Source organism: Cydia fagiglandana, chromosome 7, assembly GCF_963556715.1.
Source record: "Cydia fagiglandana chromosome 7, ilCydFagi1.1, whole genome shotgun sequence".
NCBI lineage: Eukaryota > Metazoa > Arthropoda > Insecta > Lepidoptera > Tortricidae > Cydia > Cydia fagiglandana.
Genome location: NC_085938.1, coordinates 7,978,264 through 7,999,279, shown reverse-complemented (window position 1 = coordinate 7,999,279; position 21,016 = coordinate 7,978,264). Strand labels below are relative to the sequence as shown.

At 35.4% G+C, this 21,016-nt stretch overlaps 1 protein-coding gene across 1 annotated transcript; it reads left to right on the top strand.

Annotated features, from left to right (window-relative positions):
* Positions 1-6,408: 6,408 nt before the first annotated feature.
* Positions 6,409-8,244, top strand: LOC134666300 (uncharacterized). Its single transcript, XM_063523453.1, has one exon. The coding sequence runs from the start codon at positions 6,517-6,519 to the stop codon at positions 7,972-7,974; it is 1,458 nt and encodes a 485-aa protein (XP_063379523.1). The 5' UTR covers positions 6,409-6,516; the 3' UTR covers positions 7,975-8,244.
* The last annotated feature ends 12,772 nt before the right edge of the window (positions 8,245-21,016 follow it).

Sequence of the window (21,016 nt, the reverse complement as noted above, 5' to 3'; positions counted from 1 at the left end):
TCGACATGTCAGTTAGGCGCTTCAATGATATAATTTCTGATAAGTACCACGATAATTCATTAAAGTGTTATCCTTTGAAATGATTTTATTTATACACTCATGTTAATTATTGTTTAATTAAAAATATTAATAATGATTAAGGTCGTTATCGTTTACTCACGTATCAAGAATATTGTATCCTCACCTCACAATCATACAACATATGCGCGAGCGCCGCCATCTGATCACAATAACCATAATGTGCGATCGTCCCCAACCTGTGTGATGAATCAGATAAATTGCAGTCCACTTTGAAGTATGTCATGTGATATTATGGTCATGCTAAATGTACAAAAATATGTTCACGCCGCTTTTAAGCGACGTGCAACACACATAACTTCAAAATAGGTAACTATTTAAAATTTCATTTTACAAAATTTACCGATCGATATCGTAATGAATAATTTTAATTGAATATAAAATGCGTTAGTATGACATTTTCTAATGAAGCGCTTTTAATGGACGTAACTGTACTCTAGACTCTACAACGACGAAAATAGCTACACGTGAATATTGAAGGTATGAAGAAAATATATCTAAATATTTTGTATCGTTTTGTATTAGTTTGCTTTATAGGGGTGTGCAATAATTTTCAACCTTCGTAATTTTCAACTGAACCTTGAAACAGTTATCGTGTAGGTACTTACAAATATGGTTAGAATGAACTAATGATAATGAAGATTGTATTTATTAGGTACTTATACATAATATGTACTTACCCCAAGATGACATTAGCTGAAAAGATACAAAATTTCTTCATTTCTTTCCTTACAATAACAAAGTACAGTACACGTTTGTACTAAAACATGTTAATAAATATAAAATCTCTATCAAGGTTTTGATTATCGATAATCCACCACCCGGCAAACCGCATCGATAGTTCTCAACAATAGCACTTGTAAAAAGTAGGGTGGATGCAATACGACCGGCATTTACACGCCATATGCAGGCTCAGTGCTCCTGGGATGCTCACCCTAATTTCGAATTCCTAATGAAAACTGTTGGACTTTGGTTAAGTTCATAAATATAAGATGAATGACTTGAATACGTGAATGTTATAGACTGCAATTACGAGGCGGTGGAGACCGAGCTTCGAAAGTTGTTTTTCTGCTTTTGAAAGACACTAATTAAGTTCCAATCTTCTTACAAATAGCGGGTAAAGTGAAAAAATATTTGGTTTCCGAATCGATTAAATGAATATCTTATAATAAAATTATTTCGATGACGATAAATACTTAGGTACATGAAGAATTGACGATGCCTGAGGCATCCGAATCGAGCAAGCCACTTAAGCCTACGAAGATCACTCGTATGACGTTGGTCCTCCCCTTATTCTTGACTTTAGGTCAACAACTTACCGACAAGCCAAATCAAAAAACCTAAACCAAATACACGTAATGAAACTGGTGCAGGCAATTTAGGTAGTGCTTTAGCTTCTGACGTATGGCAAGCAAATGGTTATTCATCATGTAGTGTCTATAATGTCTATGATATAACTATTTGTACCATGCAAATAGTTTAAAAACCAAGTATTGATTCTCCAACTATTATCACAACACGAAAAAACCGCGCCCCAAGCGTCTAAACCACCGTTTTAACGCCATATGTCGCGAAAAATTCTGCCATAATTGCATTAAGTTACCCCAAGTCGAGTTCGTTTAATTATGCAGTCCCACTTAGACATATGTGCTGTGTGGGTCATACGAAAGTACTTTGATCATCATTGGTTTGAGTACGTCTGCTTGGGGATTTCACAATGCCATGTGAGAATTGAAAATGTTTGAATTTTATTGAAGTTCGATCGTAATATTCTGAGGAATTGTATAATATTTAGGGTTACAGGATTCCTTCCAAGAACAACATTCAATAAATAAAATTACTTAGGATTAAAATGATAGATTACCTACCTGTCACCTGTTTAAATTATCTATATATATAAATGCAAGTGTCCTGACTGACTGACTGCTGACTGATTCATCAACGCAGAGCCGAAACTACAAAAGCCAGAAAGTTGAAATTTGCACACCAGATTGCATTTATAAAGTGTACAAGAGATAAGAAGCGATTTTGAGAAATTCAACCCCTAAGGGGGTTAAAAAGGGGATGAAAGTTTGTATGGGGTTAAAGTTTTCTTTTAAGCTAGGAATTTGAAACTTCGTTAAAAGATATATTATTAAAATACAAGAAAACTAATTTCAGCGTTTTTGAAAATTTATCCCCTAAGGTGGTGAAAAAGGGGTTGAAAATTTGTATGGATATCAAAATTTTTTTCGAGCGCGGAACTTGAATCTTTGTATGTGGAGATATTGTTGGAAGGCAATAAAAGTAATTTCAGCGTTTTGTAAAATTCATCCCCTAACAGGGTTAAAATGGGTTTCATATTTTTAATACATTACTAATGCTTTGAAAATTCTTAGAAAGGCATAATAGCCGATTACAAAACAAAGTAATTGCAACGTTCTTGGAATTTCAACCCCTAAGGGGTTTAAAAAGGGGATGAAAGTTCGTCTTCAGGTGCAAATTTTATTTGAAGCTAGGAACTTGAAACTTTGTAAAAAGGTATTAAATTAAAATACAAGAAAACTAATTTCAGCGTTTTTGATAATTCATCCCCTATGGTGGTGAAAACGGGGTTGAAAGTTTGTATGGATATCATACATTTTTTCGAGCGCGGGATTTGAATCTTTGTATTTGGGGATATTATTAGAAGACAATAAAAGTGATTTCAGCGATTTGTAAAATTCATCCCCTAACAGGGTTAAAATGGGGTTCAAAGTTTGAATCCATTACAAATGCTTTGAAACTTCTTAGAAAAACATAATAGCCGATTACAAAAAAAAAGTAAGTAATTGCAACGTTTTAGGAAATTCTACCCCTAAGGGGGTTAAAAAGGGGGTGAAAGTTCGTCTTGGGGTGTAAATTTAATTTTAAGCTAGGAACTTGAACTTTTTGCAAAAAAGATATTAAAAGAAAAAACATGAAAACTAATTCATGCACTTTTGAAAATCATCCCTCAAGGTGGTGAGAAAGAGGTTGAAAGTTTGTATGGAGATCAGATATTTTGTGAGTGCGTAACTTTAATCTTTGTATAAGGGCATAGGTACCTATTATGAGAATACAAGAAAAGTAATTTCAGCCCAAATGTAACCAACATCAAAATCCACTTGAAATAAAACTTCATACAACTTGCTAAAAAAGAAAAGTACTTAATTTCAACATTGCTTGGATATGAAAATTATAGATACTAAAGATGTAAAATGTTGAAGATAAGATTCCACGCGGACGAAGTCGCGGGCAACAGCTAGTACTTCATAGGTAAAGGTGGTTACCTACATTTGTGACTTTGTACTTATAGCAGTAGGGTGCCTAGTATACTTCCTAACATACGAGTAATATAAATTTCAGAAAGGCGGATAGGGACAAACGATTATCAACGGTTTGTTAGATTTGACTAAGGTTTATGAATAACGAAATAAAAGTTTAAAGTTGGATCGATAGAAAACAGGAAAACATGTTTAATTTTCGTTTATTTTCAGTTGTACAATATCGTTACCCTGCAGTATAAAATTGTAATTAGAAGTATACTTTCAGAGTTACTGAGATAAAAGGCAAAAATCTGGTCTCATCGGAAGATCAGCGCTGGAAGCCACCAGCAACATGCTGGGGCCATTTCGTGGCACTTTAATCTTATTTTGTGTTTTCTCTTTTATTATGTATTGTCTCAATTGTTTGTGCTTACGAATAAGTACTATTCTATTCTATTCTATAAACCCTAGAGCGACGGCCATATCTTCCGTCGCAAGAGTCACCCAGTGCCAGCGCAATATCTTTTGTTTTGTTTGGTGTTTATTTTTTGTGGGTCCCCTTTAAGATATTTGTGAGGACTGAGGCTGCGCCAGTATGTGTCTATGATGACTATCTTTGGGGTGAGCAAATGACCATTCTCTAAATTTTGAGATTTCGGACCAGCGCGCGGAAACCTTCCGATTAGTGACCTCGCTCAGCAAATTGTTAATTACCTATTGATACTAAAGCGAGCATTTGGAATTATTTCATTGCTAGAGGTTTTTTTTACTAACTAACACCATAATGTTTATAAATAAATATCCTTGTGAGGTTTGCATTGGTATCAACATCTCCCTTCGCATCCGAGCCACGCGCCATATAATCCGAGGCACGCGCTGCCAATTACTTATCAATAAGCTGTTATCATTATCACCAACACAAGTCAATTTATTAGCTATCGTTAAAAGCGGAAGAGGGATACCTAAATATTAAGATTATAAACATTTTTAACGTTTACACGAATTAGGATTTAAGGTTAGCATTTTACAAAATACTAAAGATCAGGTAGCACTCGTAAGAAGTAGGGATACTTATATGTACTTAGAGCAGTGACTTACAGGCTACAGCGCATTACTGGTCTAGTTAAACAAAACTTACTTTGGTTTTAAAACTCAACATTCTATATCTACTTAAACGTCGTCAATATAGTTTTTCTGTGATATGTCACTGGGAGGGGCACGGCTCAAGGGAAAACAACTGGACTTCATTACAACGGTGCCAAATCTGGCAAAATCTAACGATAAATAGGTGTGTACAATGTTATAGTATAAATACTTGTGCCAAAAATTGTGCCCAATTGTAAATGAAATTTCTTCAAATGTTAACCACGACCTGGTGTTTGCTATGCTGAGTACCAAACTGCGATGCCATTAAAATTTTAAGATTTAAAAAGTAAGAAAATATAATGTGTTTTAAGAATTACACAACCGTTCGAAGACCTCCACAATCTATCACTCGGACAACATGTGAATCGATTGACTGATGCTGAGAACATTTGTCGCTCAGTTAATAAGGTGTCACGTCTATCGCCTGCCGGTCTTCGGATTGATGGATGAAGGAAGGCGTTTGTTTCCGATTATCTGAACTAGTTTGAACAACTTCATATATTATTTTTTTCCCGTCTTTGTAAGAAAAGCTAATAATATTCGACGGACGCGTCAAAATAGTAAGCTCGTCATTATTTTTTCCTTAAACTTCTGCTAAATAAAACAAAAAGGCTTTTTTTATTTTTACGTAACAAATGAACACAGCCAATTTTCTAAAAAGGTACATTTGACGTAAAGTATTACCTACAAATTAAAACTTGATATTTGAATCAAAGATCAATTTAGATGAAATCACTGATAAGGTACCTACTCAAAACAACTTTCAACCAACGTACCTAGTTAGGTATGGTATATGAAGAGGCTTTTTATTTTTCCATTAACATGGACTTCATTCCACTCCCTAATCACAAAAGATTATCCATCAAAACCCAAACTGTCATTAAGGACACCCGCAAATATATACTTTGAACAGATTTCATTGAGAGAGAGCGAATAGCCAAAAAATGGCTAAAATCTGACAAATGGCTTTCCTTTAACGTCTGCGCCTATCTTATTATCGTTACTACCGAACAGAACTCTCATTTGAGACTTCTTTTCATTTCCATCGCGGTTTTTTCAAATAAATTTGAACCTTTCCTTAATATTGTTAAGCTTTAGTTTGCCTTAGCTGCACACACTGATTTTCCATTCAGGTCTGCTTTCTTATTGTCCGCCTTGATATTCACAACATTAGGTTTACTTTTCTCTACAAAGGTTGTTGGTAGGATATCAATTTGAGAAGAAGCGTCTGTGTTAATAGCATTATTCGCAATCTCATCCATACACTCGGGGGTTAGGCCGACTATAGCGAGGTATCATTTTTTATGCGACATATAAAACATATTTATTGCAATCATAATCGGTAGAGTTTTTCTTGAGGGTTTTCGGACGCAAATGGGTGCGAACTAAGGAAAAAAACTTTTTTTATTGAGCAAATGCCAAAATACAATAACGTCACCTACTGATTAAATTGATGATTATATTTTCTTAATGTTTACCCCGTGAACAGTTCAAATAAACATTTGTCAAATTTATATCTTTAACTAATAAGTTATTATTATAATTATTTCATAGCATTTAGTTCACAAATACTTACCCAGAGTTCATACCACAAAATCTAACTTCGTTGCCAACCGTACCAGCATCCGTATTGAAGGCAGCATAAACCGCTCGCGGTTTTCAATATCATACTGTAATTGTCGGGCTGACCCTACCGCAACTCAATGCGCTCTCAATTCGAGGCAGTTATTATTACTTGACCCGGTGATTGAGCTCTCCTGCTCTCTATCGTTGAAAACGGCGTCTATTGGTCCGCGGATTTATTTCCCGCCTCCCGCTCGACGCTGACTGGCCAACAGCGCCACGCCCTCCCAACTTCAGAGCTACGCTTAGGGTAGACAAAACCCCACTTATATATTTTCCACCCTTATATTGCGCTCGCATTCGTAAAGTTACTGCCGGGTGGCACGCACGCGTCTTATAAGCAAGCTCGCGATATAAGTGTGAAAAGTTTTGCAAAGTGTAGCATTAATTAAATGAAAAAACAATGACAATGGACATTCAAAATAACTATCAAAGTTATAAAGAGGCGTCTCCTGATTCGAAGGAGAGTAATCTAAATATCGAGAGTGCAAGGACGTCGCAGATCACAAAACCCGAGATGCAGTCGACGGTATTGAATGCTGGGAAGACCTCAAAAAGATCGTTCGACGTTGCCTTCCTGATGATGCCGGATGAAAAACTTCGTCAAAAGCAACCTGAAAGGCATCTTCGTGTGTCAAAACAACTTTTCAATAACGAAGAATGGGAACATCCGCTTAAGAGGATTCCAGAAATTTACAAAAACAGTGAGTACTCCAACGAAAATACAATGGATTTAAAGGATCAAGATGATGACAGAATTCGCATTAATAATAACATATCTCCCAACTTTGGTTCTGACATTAACATAGACGTCGGTACGGATGAATATCCAAACAAAGCAATGTATTGCAGTGATTCCGAGAATTCCGATCGTTCAAGGAGCCGTCCAAATTCCAATGAAAGTGCAGCAAGGCAGCCGAAATTTCTACCCGAATATAAGAATAAGATTTTCGATGACCCGACTTTAATTAGCATGCAATCAAGAGCAAGATATGAAAACCGATACATTGAGAAGCCGCCAGAGATGTCACCGAGAAGCGCATTCACGAAAGTTTCTAACTATACCATGCGGTCACCTAATCCATCAGTCAGTCCTGATAATCTGCTGTATCAAAATTCTGTCAGTCCGCCTTTATCTGCGACTAGCCAATCCTCGAATTCTTTTACGAAAGGACCAAGTTTTAATAATCTGCTTACACCAGCGCAGCTTTTGAATGGTAATAACTTCTTTAAAGCACAAAGTATTCCTTCATCTTCTCCAAATTATCCCGAACCGAGTCCAAATCAAACAAGAACTAGTGGAGCATTCAAAGGCGTTGAATACCAAGAAAAGCAAAGTTTCCCGAAGCCCCAGATATCTCCCAACAAGTTAAACTTTTTGCCTTTCAGACCAGACATACCTTATTTACAAGCGGGATCTTCCTATCCGTTCAGTGTTCAAAACTTTCAACCGCCGAATCCAGAATTCATGAAGTTTCCTGTTCCAGCAAGAGAACCGCTTATTTCTAACCCAGCGGCTGCTATACTCAGCACATTATTGCCACCGACATTGGCTGCTTTTTCCTTGCCTGCTCAAAATGTATGTGCAAAATGCAGCATTAGTTTCCGAATGACCTCAGATCTCGTTTACCACATGCGTACGCACCACAAAAGCGAGTCCGTATCCGATCCTAACAGGAGAAAGAGAGAAGAAAAATTGAAATGTCCTGTTTGCAATGAAAGTTTTAGAGAAAGACATCATCTAACGAGACATATGACAGCACACCAAGACAAAGAAGGAGACATGGACGACGTCCCACAAAATTTTAATAAGAAAAGCAAACAATTCTACCCCCATAACGGTTCGCTCATTCACAAATGAGTCGCTTATGCAAATTTAATGTCGGCCTCAGAACTGTTTCAATTCAACAGAGTTGTAACTAATTAATAATAGTCAATGTTTGAAACTACGTCAGTTTACGGTCTTTGTGGATTCTCGATTCGTTTTTAATTGTTATTGTTATATGATTAAGATATATCCTCTATGTGCAATATTAGCTTTTAAGTGTTCTATTTCTTTTGTAAATATGATTTTAGATGTAGTAGCAAATCATTAAAGTACTTAAGATAAATCGTTTTATTTTCTTTAGCGAAGCTGTATGAGCTGTATCTGCGGCTAACATTGTCCCATCAAACCCAAAAAGATAATAGTGTAGTGTATGACTGAAAATTCATTATTTTCAGGCAACTAAATATTGACTCATAGATAAATACTTTAAAATGAAAAGACCCACATTGTGACTGCGATACATTTAACATCACACATTTTTTTTATGAAACACATGAAGAAAACATGTAAGAAACAAGTTTAAATTAGACCTTAATACCTACATAAAACTGATAAACTTGTGAAAATAAATCATGGATCAAGTTTCTAGTTAGATAATGATGATCCATTAAGATGACAATATTAAAATAACCTATTCAAATACGTAACAATGAAAACTACTATACTAAATTAGATATGAACATGGCAGTAGGTAACGAAGCTTAGCGTAGCAAATGTAGGTAATGTGAGGGTGAGATATAAAGCCATCAGTCTCCCCCATTGTTAACATAACCAGTGGCTCAGATTTATAATACTTACTCTAATAAATGATGTGAGACTAAAACACAAATATTTTAATTGATCACTCTCTAATCAAGTAATCAAGCTCATAAGATAGGTATTTATTTGCAAACGACGTTTTGAAAAATGTCAGTCGGTCCTTGATCAATGAAATTACAATGGTAGGTTTATTTAGACCGGGTTGGTTTGATATGTTTATGTGTAGAAAAAAATTATAGTTTGGGCTAGCGTAGCGACCTGGGCAATTTCATTTTAACTTACTTTAAAGCGCGACTTAAATACCGTCTAACCGTCACATTCCTGACAAAGTGTAGGTATGGGGTTTGACATTGACCGTCAATTTTGTCACACGATAGCTAACCAGCCGTTAATGGTCACAGTTAAGTGAAAATGCTCACCTATGTTTAACCGTTTGCATCAGCTAAAACGATAAGGTTTTTAATTTATACATACATATTTAATATAATACCTATCTACCTGACACGGAACGTGACTCGTTGTATTGACGGTGATTTCGGATGGCTGCAGCTGCATTACTGGTATGACATTACTGCTGACGCTCTCACTGTAAATTTCCTGGATAAATTGAGTGACGTTAGTCTGAATTGAGAGCAATACGGAGGCGCATTACTGCCGTGCTGCCATTAGAAAGTCAAGGCCGCATCTATTGCCACAGTAATCCAGCTGCAGTTGCTATCCGAATGTCACCTTTATGCGAATGCGCCCATGATTTGTCAATTTCTCTCCAAAATGCGTTTACTTAATTAGCCATAGAATGTTCAAGTGGTAAGTGTGTCATAATTAGATACTAGTGGCCTCACCGCAAGATTTGGGATACACAAAGGTAAATAAAAACAATGTGTCCCCTTTACCCTCTTTAAAAACACATGATCATCAAAATCACAACGTCCTGAATCTATTTCACCCCCTACAACAAAGTCCGTGACTAACTCCGTGACCAATAGTCTGCGAACGACTTGGTTCCCAGCACGGCCGTGTGGGTGCGAATGGGCGATCGCCGCGCCATTGCCTCGACAGCCGTGGAGGATGGCTCTGGGAAACTGGTGCAGATTGTCCTTGTTTTCACATGGGGTGGTGGCCTAGTTAGGATATGATGTTGTTTTCGTTTTGTATTAGATAGGAGAAATTAATAGTAGTTATTTATCTTGTTTATAGTTGAAACTTGTTACAATGTATTCTTATTTTGTATTTATGGTGTATACTTAGGTATTTCCAGTTTCGAAGTTGGTCTTTTAAAGATGCAGATGTTCTACCGCTATGCTTAGACAGGGAGCATTGTGTATTTTTTAATTCTACTTGTACAATGAATACTACTTAGTAAATACCAGGACGTAAAATAGAATAAACATCTATTTTATTTCTAAATAACACAATAAACCCATATTCACCGAGCAGCAACCTTGTCCGTGCAAGACGCGCGAAGCGTCGAAAACAATATTTTTGCCCGCTCGCCCGACCGTGAGTAATTTAATACAGAAATTCATATTAGGGACACTCTTTGGATACACAGTGCATGTTTGGAGAAAATCTTGTTTATTTAACATACGAATAGACAATGGCGTATTGGATACAACCAAGGAATATTTTTGCGCTAGCGTCTGTGATTTACGAGTATAATTACTATTCGTCCTATTTTAACATTAAAATAATAATTAAATACTCTTTCATAACATTTAAAAATCAGACCCCCACCTCATGATGCTTGTAAGAAGACCACAAGTTATTGTAGTTGTCAGTTGTACTCTTAATGTCAAAAAAAGGGTCCTTACCTACTGATATTAAGAGAAAATCTGAGAAAGAGACAACATTACATAACAGAAATTTGTAAATTAACCAAGGCAATAAAATAAAAATTAAACAATAATGAATAGAATAATGAAGTAGTTGCGTACGCGCCGACTGTAACTAACGCCTTCCGTCTGTTCTGGCCATTGTGCGACCCTATGTCGAGCGGGAAGTGACCGCCGGTCTGGCCTTTGTCCTCCGCAGTATCTGCCAAGAAAATGTATGGTTATGAGATTAGAGCTTCTTTGAGAAAACTGTATTAATTATTTTCATTTAGGCTAAGCAGGTAATATTTACTACGGCGCTCTAGATCACTAGACTACCTAGTTATAGGTATCAGGCATTTTTTAGTCATTCAAAAAATATTCTTGCAAAGTTGACTCGTTTTTCATTCGATTCGATTTCAACTGCATGATATCTGCACTAAATTTCAGTGCAACTAGTACCTATTAGTCGTTCTGTTTTAGCTCTAAAGATTGAAATACTACATAATTATAAGAAAATTAAAGCAATAAGTAAATAAATAATATACATATACTACGAAGTGAAGCTAAGCGTCTAATAAATTTCTGACTACCAAATCACTGGACTTTTAAATAGCCCAATGCCCAATCGCGGAATATGAAAAAAAAAATGATGGCACCTACAAACGTAGAGATACAGAAAAGCTGCTAAATAATGTAATAAATATATCCCAACGCATTTACAAGATTACAATATTAGCGCGACGCGTCATTACAAATGACAAATGGACGGCACACTTCGATAATCAAATTCAAATTTGGAATCTGTTCCCTCGTGTTGGGGTTCCGCTAAACGGTTTCTGCGTTAAGTTTAGTCATTGTGTGATTCAGAAACAATAATGATTAACAGATTACATTTTATCGAGAATTTTCGGAAGTTGCACCTACGGTATCAAAGAGAATATAACCACTCTACGGTGTCTTTTCAGTAAGGAGCTATAGCTATAGGGTACCTATATAATTTTCTACAACCTATTACATAATTCATATAATCATACAGGTAATCGAACGCGGGTACTTATCAGAGCCATGAATTTGATCTCTAATTACGAATTGTTGTTGGTATCTTGAAGCCAGTTTATACCAAAGGCAACAATGGAAGGTTTATTCTTAAAGGTTCTTTGAAAGGTTTATATGTATTTTTATTAACTCAACTATCTACAAATCTATCTTCTATGAATATTTATAACCTAGACTACCCTAAACCAACTTAAAATAGTCCGATATTACTTAAAAAAATCGTGCAGAACCATCTTTGCCATTTTTTTAAACACAAGGGTGCTATATCCAGCCAGCCTGTTTTTGTATTGTGAAGATTGTGACTTTATTAACCGTGAAGGAATGGTCCTCTTTAACCGATTTTCCCCGGTAGACACGTGACCCGGAACCGATGGTTCCGTATAGGGTTCCGTACAGATTTGTATGCATTTAGATGTAAATGGGGGAGCTGGGGTGAACAGATAACCTGATAGGGATCGTTTTCATTGAATTAAGTGTTACGTTTAGGATGCGATTAAAAAATAATTTTGATTTATTATTCATTTAGATGATGAGAATGAGATAGTGAGTTCCATGTCAGCGAGGGATTGACTAAAAATTGTTCTAGTAAAATAAAATAAATAACTATTAGAATCATTTAGGATTTCATATTTAAAACAAAGATTGTATGTACCTACTGTAGCAACATGAAAAGAATAACCTTTTTATTTCATCATTGCAGCTTATATAAGTAGTATAATATTTAAACACTTGTGTTCATTTGTATAGTGTGATTGGTTTTAGAAATTAAAATTTTAATTGATTAGTTAAATTTTAAGAAATCTAATCTATTATTCGATAGCGGAACTCCAAAGACACATTATTTGATAGGTACAAAAGTTTTGCAAGTAAGAAGAAGAAGAAAATAAATTTATTTAGGACGCTTACAGTATTGCTTAAAACTAATACAAAATTGTTTTAGTACCTATAAAACATAAATGTCACTAAAAATGTCTCCCCTCAGCTTGACATATTTGTATAAAAATTCACTCTTAACAAGTACTTGTTTACCTGATTACACTTGTTGTTTACACAACTGATTGTGTGTATGTGTACACAAATTAATTTTCCATAATATATAACTTAGACAAGGTTTTTCTTATAACTATTATCTAGGTATTATTACCTTGTATACCTACCTTACATATCTTAGTGTTATTAGAGTACTTATTTTAAGTGCTTCCAAATCTTCTGAACCTTTATTCAAATTCAAATCCTCCACATACTTATAACTCGAGTAAGATATGCAAAGGCAGCGTCTTAAAATTCGCTAATAGCGACCAACTCCGCTCGACAAAACGTAATGTATTCCGCGAATATTGCCGCGACAGTCCGCTTATTATTTTCTACTTTACCATTTGTTCCACTTGGCCCTAACTCTGGCAGGTTTGTATCCAACCTCGTGTGCTTAATTCTAAGGTAGTACTTACCTTGTATCACTTGTATCACTAATTTAACTTTCACATAACCTCCTAAGGCCCAAGGTCCTACCTATATACCATCTCTCCACCAATATCATATCATATCTCTGCACCAATTGTAGATGTCTGTTTGGCCCTATGGTTGACTGGTAGAGAATGCCATTTGGCATTAAGTCCGCCATTTGTACATTTTTGTATATACTTTATGCAATAAAGTTTAAATAAATAAATATAGTACCTCTTCCGTTCGATGAAATTTAAATCCTATTCAATTGGAACAGAGTCGCTTTTTGCTTTATTTCGTTACATTTTCCAACAACGCAAAATCAACCCTATTTCTTACACTGTAAGCTCAAATTTCAGTGACAAATTTTGGATTTTTAATTTGTATGGCTGGGCCTTAGGAGAATAATTATAACACACCCGCACATGGTAACCACGGAGGAACAGAAAAAAATCACAGATAATCCAAAAAATGTTACAAAAATGCGTGGTTTGTACGCGTACCACAGATAATAAAATAATTATTGTAGTCTTTATGTTGGCAATACTGGCAACATATTACTGAATCGCAATTAAAAAGGGATTGAGATAGCTGTCAATCCATATTGATTTAGACGTAAGTGTATGGAAATCTGTAATTTCTAATCCCTTTCTGATCGCGGCATGATAATACCACCTATCACTACAATTCTTGGCGTCGGCAATCCGTTGAAAAACAGCAGTTGGCTTCCAATACACCTGCTTATGTATTATTTAATCAGGTATACATACTCGTAACATTAAAATATAAAACAGTTTTCTTTGAAAACTTCATTTAAATTTATTAAGAATGGCGTCTTATAAAGGTGGAAACTTTTCTTGTGACGTTATTCACCGTAATGGTAACATTCCATTTCTAACCGCAGCTGCACTACCGGTACTGAACGCATCGCTGTAATTGTCAATTTCCATAGTAAAATTGACAGTAATGCAGCTGCGGTTAGAAATTGAATGTTACCATTAGGCAAACGTCTTAATGTTCGTTTGACAGCATAAATGTACAAACGTACTTAAATTAAAACCCCTATTTCCCATCTATAATGCTTAAAATTGACAACTAGCTGTATTAAACACTGTGAAGTTAATAGGAAATAAAACTTTAAATTATATATTCATTTAAACCAAATCTTTGACATTTACTCGTATGGTAATAGACCAAAGAAACTGTGGGTTTTGCTTTATGTTGTATTGTTTCCTTTCTATTGCAAAATATTTAACTTAGGTAATATTTATTTTTTATAATTTATTTTATTTAGGTAATATTAAAGAGTTACAAGTGGCACAATTGTTAATGCCAGCGCGGCATACATCCATATTAATTTTAACCATATTTCATTGTTTTAATTCATATGCTAAATAGGCTGGCTTCGCTTCGCCCGGAACTGTTTGTTAGTTTTGATTTCAATTTTAAGGGATGGTTTATTTATCAATAGTGTTTTTAGATTTATATAATGGGTAACTGTATTTATGTATGCTACTTGTTTGCTGTTTACTAGCTTCATAGTTATTCAAGATTTATCAATATATTATGTGTTATTTTCAAATGACAATTTAATATTTAGTAAAATACGAGTAGGTATGTATAAAATTCGCTCAAAAAATACAATGTTTTTGTGACAAAATTTCATTTCTCTAGATAGAGCGTGATTTTTTGCTCTTAATTAATTTGTCTCGGTAAGTATTTTCTAAAACAGTTCAGCTTAAAAAATAGGATTTTGATTAAAACTTATACCTAGTCTGAAAGATGGAAAATACCACCTTTCCATGTGGTAAGTCACAATTGCGAAATTTGGATATTATTGTTATGATTTGGTGCCTATACATATTATATCACCAAAGCGTAAAAATACTTTTTTTTTCGAAAATTATATTACAATATGCACGAAATATTCATACTTAAATATTTTCTTCAGCAGTGGACGAAAGTCCTTAGAATCCGCTTGCCGCCAAATATTTTACGTAGCAAAATGTAAATAAGATAGAATAAATCTCTTCCTGAACAACCGTCTGCTAATTCCGAAATGTTTTCAAATTATAAACGTACTCTCGGCTAAATATGTACGTTTTGTTTGCGTTGCAGGATTCATTTTGCTATTTACATATTGCAACGATGTTTAAAATTGTCATTGTTTAAAACTGTTGTTTGTGAGTAAGATAAACAAAATCGAATAAAAAAAAAACCTTTAAATAGGTATGGTATTTACAAAATTTTGGTCAAGATTGAAACAATGTCACTGCCGTAATGCCGTATTAGTTGCAGTATAAGGTAAACGCCCCGTAGTCTGTATCTTTAGATATTTTAATAAAAGTAAACAGACAATTTGTCGGGTAGTTACAACATTTATTGGTTAACCGTCAAATTACACAACCGCCTGGATCTGTCACTCAACGACCTGACTTTAACCAACATTATTTTGATCATGTAATGTTTTCATCTACCCTCAACTGGCTTAAGGAGCTATTTGAGGGTAGATTTTGTTTACTTTTATTTAAATACCTAAAGATACAGAGTAAAGTGCTGGACGTGCTAATGACCAATACATAGCAACAGATGGTATTGCATTGCTTTTCAGAGTAGTCCGAAATTTGAACAGTAACGTATTAATGAAGTAGATATTGATGTTATAATTATGCAGAAATAACATTATCACAGATAAGACTGTAACAAAACAGTTTATCTTTAATATGCTGGTTGTAATTACCAGTTTTAGAACGCATTTGAGTCGCTTAACTTCAAACTCGGGTAAATCCATCTGTCAGATTATGCGATTTTGGTATTAAGAAAACGTAATAGGGTAGATATTTGCTGAGAGGGTCCAATGGATTTACCCGAGTTTGAAGTTAAGCGACACATTTAGAGTTATCACATCTTCAATAAAAGCTATATGTCACATAAACAATCAAGTAAAGCACATTCTCCGTGATATAAATCAAAGATCAGACATTATCGTCGCCCGTGGAATAATCATATTTCAGTTAAAGAATAGTTCCGATAGAAAATCATAAAAAAGTTGTTCTTTTAGGCAGTTTGTATGTCATCGTAAAGTGAAGTAAGATTTAACTTATTAAAAGGTACTTACATGAAAACTAACTATGTATTATTTAAGAAAATACAATGACATTATTAAATGGTTTTCAAATCTAATTCAATTTGTTTAACGGTTTTTTTTGTAGACTATTTATCAAGCAAATAATACAGAACAAAATGTTGAGGCTTTAATTACTTAAAACAGATTCACCTTAAAGCAAACAGAAAATAAAAGTATGTGCGAATTATGACTTAACCATTTTTTAAATAAGCAGATACGTCTGCGAGCGATATTCCAAATTTTATAGTAAAGGAAAAATGGAAAAAAATGGACTTTTTCAATTTTTTATTTTAATATAAAATTATGACTTAGATTGTTCGGCAAATGCAACGTATTGAACCAAAATTAGCTTTTTTTATTAATAGGCAAGCAGAACCACAGTGCAGCCTAGTGAACGTATAATTCGGCTGTCGATCCATGCATCAGCCGGTAATGTTCGATTTATGGCCGCACCGAAGATCCACTTTTATTATTAGTAGATAAATTCAGCGTCTGAAGATGTGATGGAAATGCAATCTTTTATTGAATGTTACTTGTAAGTAGCATTTTGAGTTATGGCCTTTTAGTTTAATGCCAAAAGTAACACCACCAGTTGTTCCTCTTTTTATAAGGTTTTAGTCAACATTTCTAGATACTCAATGAATTCCCGTATTCATCTATTAATTGTTCTTAAAGTATATTATTAGGATTATATTCTACACAAATAAATTAAGTTTAAAAAAATATTTTTCAAGGAACGAGAATAACATCTACATCTACAATAGATAAGCTATACCTACTTAAAAATGTACCACTGGCTCCAGTGAAAGGGGGGACCAAGCTTCTAGCAGCTCAGGTGAAAAAGGGTGCAAGTATTTTTTTGGAACTGCTTTTCTGACTTGTAGCCCTTTTCACTACAACCAATTTACCTTCTGTCCGACGTAGCTATTTGATGAAATAACTGATATTTTACTGACCTATTAGCCTATCACGTGCTCTTTGTGACAAATAAAGTAGATTAATTAAAAAAGCGGAACAGATAGGGACCAATTCTTCTATCACGCAGCAACTTAGGTTCACTTGCACCATCACACTAACCCGGGGTTAAGCGGTTTAACCGTCAACCCAGTGTCAAATTGTACTGGTAACCATGGTAACTCCAGGTTTAACCGGTTAACCCCGGGTTAGTGGAATGGTGCAAGTGGGCCTTAACTATTTTATTTTATAACTAACTGCCGTATACAATAGCGGACCCGCCATAACTTTCAGGAACTAACGCACATCCGTTCAACTATACAACCACAATGTTCTAAGACAAAGAGATCCAATATTTAGGGAACGTTTCCTGGGTTTCGTTCTTTCATTTACAGGTTTCAGGAAATCATTTGATACATAATAAAATTATCACAATGATATTACAAAAGAAGTGTTCTTAACCTTATTTTGTTTTTTATCGAGGTATATTGAATGCACTACAGGCTTAGGTGTTGCTAGCAATACAGTAATATTCTAAAATAATAAAGTGCCACATCAGATGCCATTATAGGACAGTCAATTAAGAAAAACTTGTAAATATTCTCATTAAATACGTGATTTATGCCATTAAGAACAATAGTTTCTTCTCGTTTCACATAACGTACATCATTTCACATTTAAATATGAATATAAACAAAAACTTCCAGAAACATAAAGGGCAAGAAATAAAAACCATAACGTATTTCCTATCGCCATAAATTCTGTCATTCCACGAGGGAAATATTGTTTCTAGCGAATTTATTCAAAAACGTCTTCCGGGTGCACAGGCGGCCGTGGCGATAACGCTAAAATATTGACAATATTTGGTTAAAACATCGACAGTAATGTTGACAATACTTATGTCGATGGGGAGAATACGATCACTTAAATTTCAGACGAGTATGCTACGAACGTGTGATACCTACAGTCATTTTAGTTCAGTTGATGTTTTATACTAGAACTACGAGTGAGTATCCGGCAATAACGCACTTACAACCTCTCTGGTGTTGCAGGTGTCCATGGGCGGCGGTAATCGCGTACCATGATTAGCAATGGAATTTATACAAATGAGTGTAATGCCCATAGCACCATATGATATCACAGACTACACTTTACTTATAACTTCTAAGCAAATAGGTTTGACGTTTCATAAAGAGTACTTACCCCGTTGGGTAGTAAACCTAGCAGTGGCGGCGCGTCCAAAATAGCCGATTCCCATCGGCTTGCTTGTTTTTGGACGGTTGAGTAGAGTTGTAAAGGAAATACATATGTAAGCCAAATTAGCCCCGGCTTGCCTATGTTTGACGCGCCGCCACTGAAACCTAGTAACATATTTGAAAAAACTCCACATATCACAATACCTCGCAATACTTCCAGAGTACTGCATGTGTCGCTTGACCGCAGTACCCACTTCCACCAGGCCGTACCTTTCCATTTCACCTTTTTCAAACGTGCAAATTAATTCAGTAAATACAAAGGCCAATACTGTCAACGGAACGAGCGTGATTTCAGCGGACAATACAGTGTCATGGAATCTTTTTTCAGCGCTCGCCGGACGCGGGCCGCCGGAAGCGAGGTGGTACTCATTGAACTCACGGGAACGTTGGCTTTTATAAATCGTTTAAAAAACGTGTCAGCTTGGCAAAAAAGAGTAGAAATTAAAAAGTGGCAACACTGTAGTGTCGACTCGTTTTGTTATATATATTGGTTTGAAAGGGACGACACTACAGTGTTGCCACTTTTTAATTTCTACTCTTTTTTGCCAAGCTGGACTTATCCATTCAGCTACTGAACTTAAGATCACCTGCACATACGGAAAAAAAGTCTTATTACGCTAATCTCTGCTTTTGTCTACTTATTAGACCCTAGCGACAGGCGTGGCTCACTCCGCCATTTCGTCGCTTTGCTACAGGTAGCTAAAAGTACATCCGTTCCACACCAATTTTGGTGGCTAGCCTTAAGCCGCGCGTGGCGCTGTCGCCACCTAGCTAGGTACCTATATACTTGCAAAATATGTTTTTTTATATTACGTCGGTGCAAAACAAGTATACGGCCCGTAAGCAGTCTCCCTAGCCTATGGATGTCTGCAACAACAGGGGTGTTATATCGGCAGAGATAAAAAAATAGATAAAAAACACAAAAATGTAATTTAATTAATTAACATCCGAATAATGAGAATGAAATCTACAGTAGCGCACAGGAAATAATACTCGATCCTCTGAATTAATGACTACACGGTTCACTGTCAGGGGTGCTCACGCCGCGGTATGAATTTTATTTAAACATCTTTAATAAATTGTCAGCTACGAGCAGATTCCCATATTTACATTAATGAATAGATCGAATAAATGTTAGTATTAATTATTTTTGTACTATATTTTTTTGCCTACCAAATATGTACAAAACTTTATTTATTCAATTTAATAACTCTATTTAACCTTTACTAAAAGAACTTTTATGAGGTGTAAATTAAAAGCTTAAATTGTTATCAGCAAAGTGTTTTCTCACATATTTATATCTACGGTTGCTTTTGCTCCAATATTAAAATTCATATAAAAGCGAAAGGTACTTAATACACAATACACAGCACCTACATATTTAAAAATCTTTATAAGTCATGCGTGATCACAGCTGAAACTGCGTATAAGGTAAAAATAATAAAACTGTATCACCTACGACCCGTTATAATCACTACCTATATACACAATTACACATTGAGGTCAAAACGAAAACAAAAATATATAAAGTTGATGACCCCTGCCGTGCAATATTTCAGGCCAACAATGGGAGGTCGTTTCGTTCGGATCACCTACGGATATTAGTCGGCGACCCCTGCCTCAGTTGGCGACCACTGGAGCGGGGTTCGATTACAGGTGTTCAGGCACTGTAATCGTTCAATTGTTCACAATATCAGTTTTCCTCTGTCATAATAAACATATGATATTAACCTCACAAAGCGCTCAGTACAATGGGCTCGAAGTCAATTTCAATAATATAATACTAGGTGGATCTCTTTTTAGCGCAGCTATTCGATGTTTAATTTAAGATAAGGTAAGACTAACGGCGCGATTCGGGAAATGCATTAGAGATTCACTAGATATGATATAGTAAAGATATATACGCTACTTGACGCCGCTCCAATATTATTGCGACCGCCATCAGGTACCTTTTGCCGTGGAACGTCACATGTCTTTACTATTTCATATCTAGTGAATCTCTCATTCATTTCCCAAATCGCGCCGTAACACTTTTATGGAATCCTCACACTGTTTGTCTTGCCCGGTGCAAAATAAACTATGTTACCCTTTCCCCCACCTTACCCCGTCTCCCTTAAAAAGTTGATTGTATTATTAAGGCCCACTCTGTAGCATTGTAGTATAGGCCCACAAATATCCCGCAGAGTGAAGCTACCCAGCAATAGGCACGGAAGCATTAGAACCGCGGCCCGTTCCGATCATTACGCCGCCCGGCCCGGTCGGTCCCGGGCCCAACTGTATCCGTTTTTCCAAATTTATAGGGTATTTACCAATTAGAACCCATTCAGGTTAGCGAATAAAGCCAGCTTCATAATGCAAGAATTTATGGGCTGTTTATACAACATGACAGTTACTTTGTGATTTTCGTGATGATATTGTTCTTTTATGATTAGAATGAGCAAAATTGGCAAAACATTTTTTTATTCATACATAATATATTACACAGTAAGACACTAAGGCACTGTGGAATGCATACAATATTAGTATTATAGTAAAACGTTAATATAAAATCGTGTTATACAATAACAATAATCTTATATACTAATTGAAGACGGGTGATCATCCATCGTCTCACATAACCTCTTACGTTCGTCACATAATATCTTACAACAAACATCTTCATATTG

Coding starts and splice junctions, on each gene's coding strand:
- LOC134666300 (XM_063523453.1), top strand. CDS start 6,517: ATGACAATGGACATTCAAAATAACTATCAAAGTTATAAAGAGGCGTCT.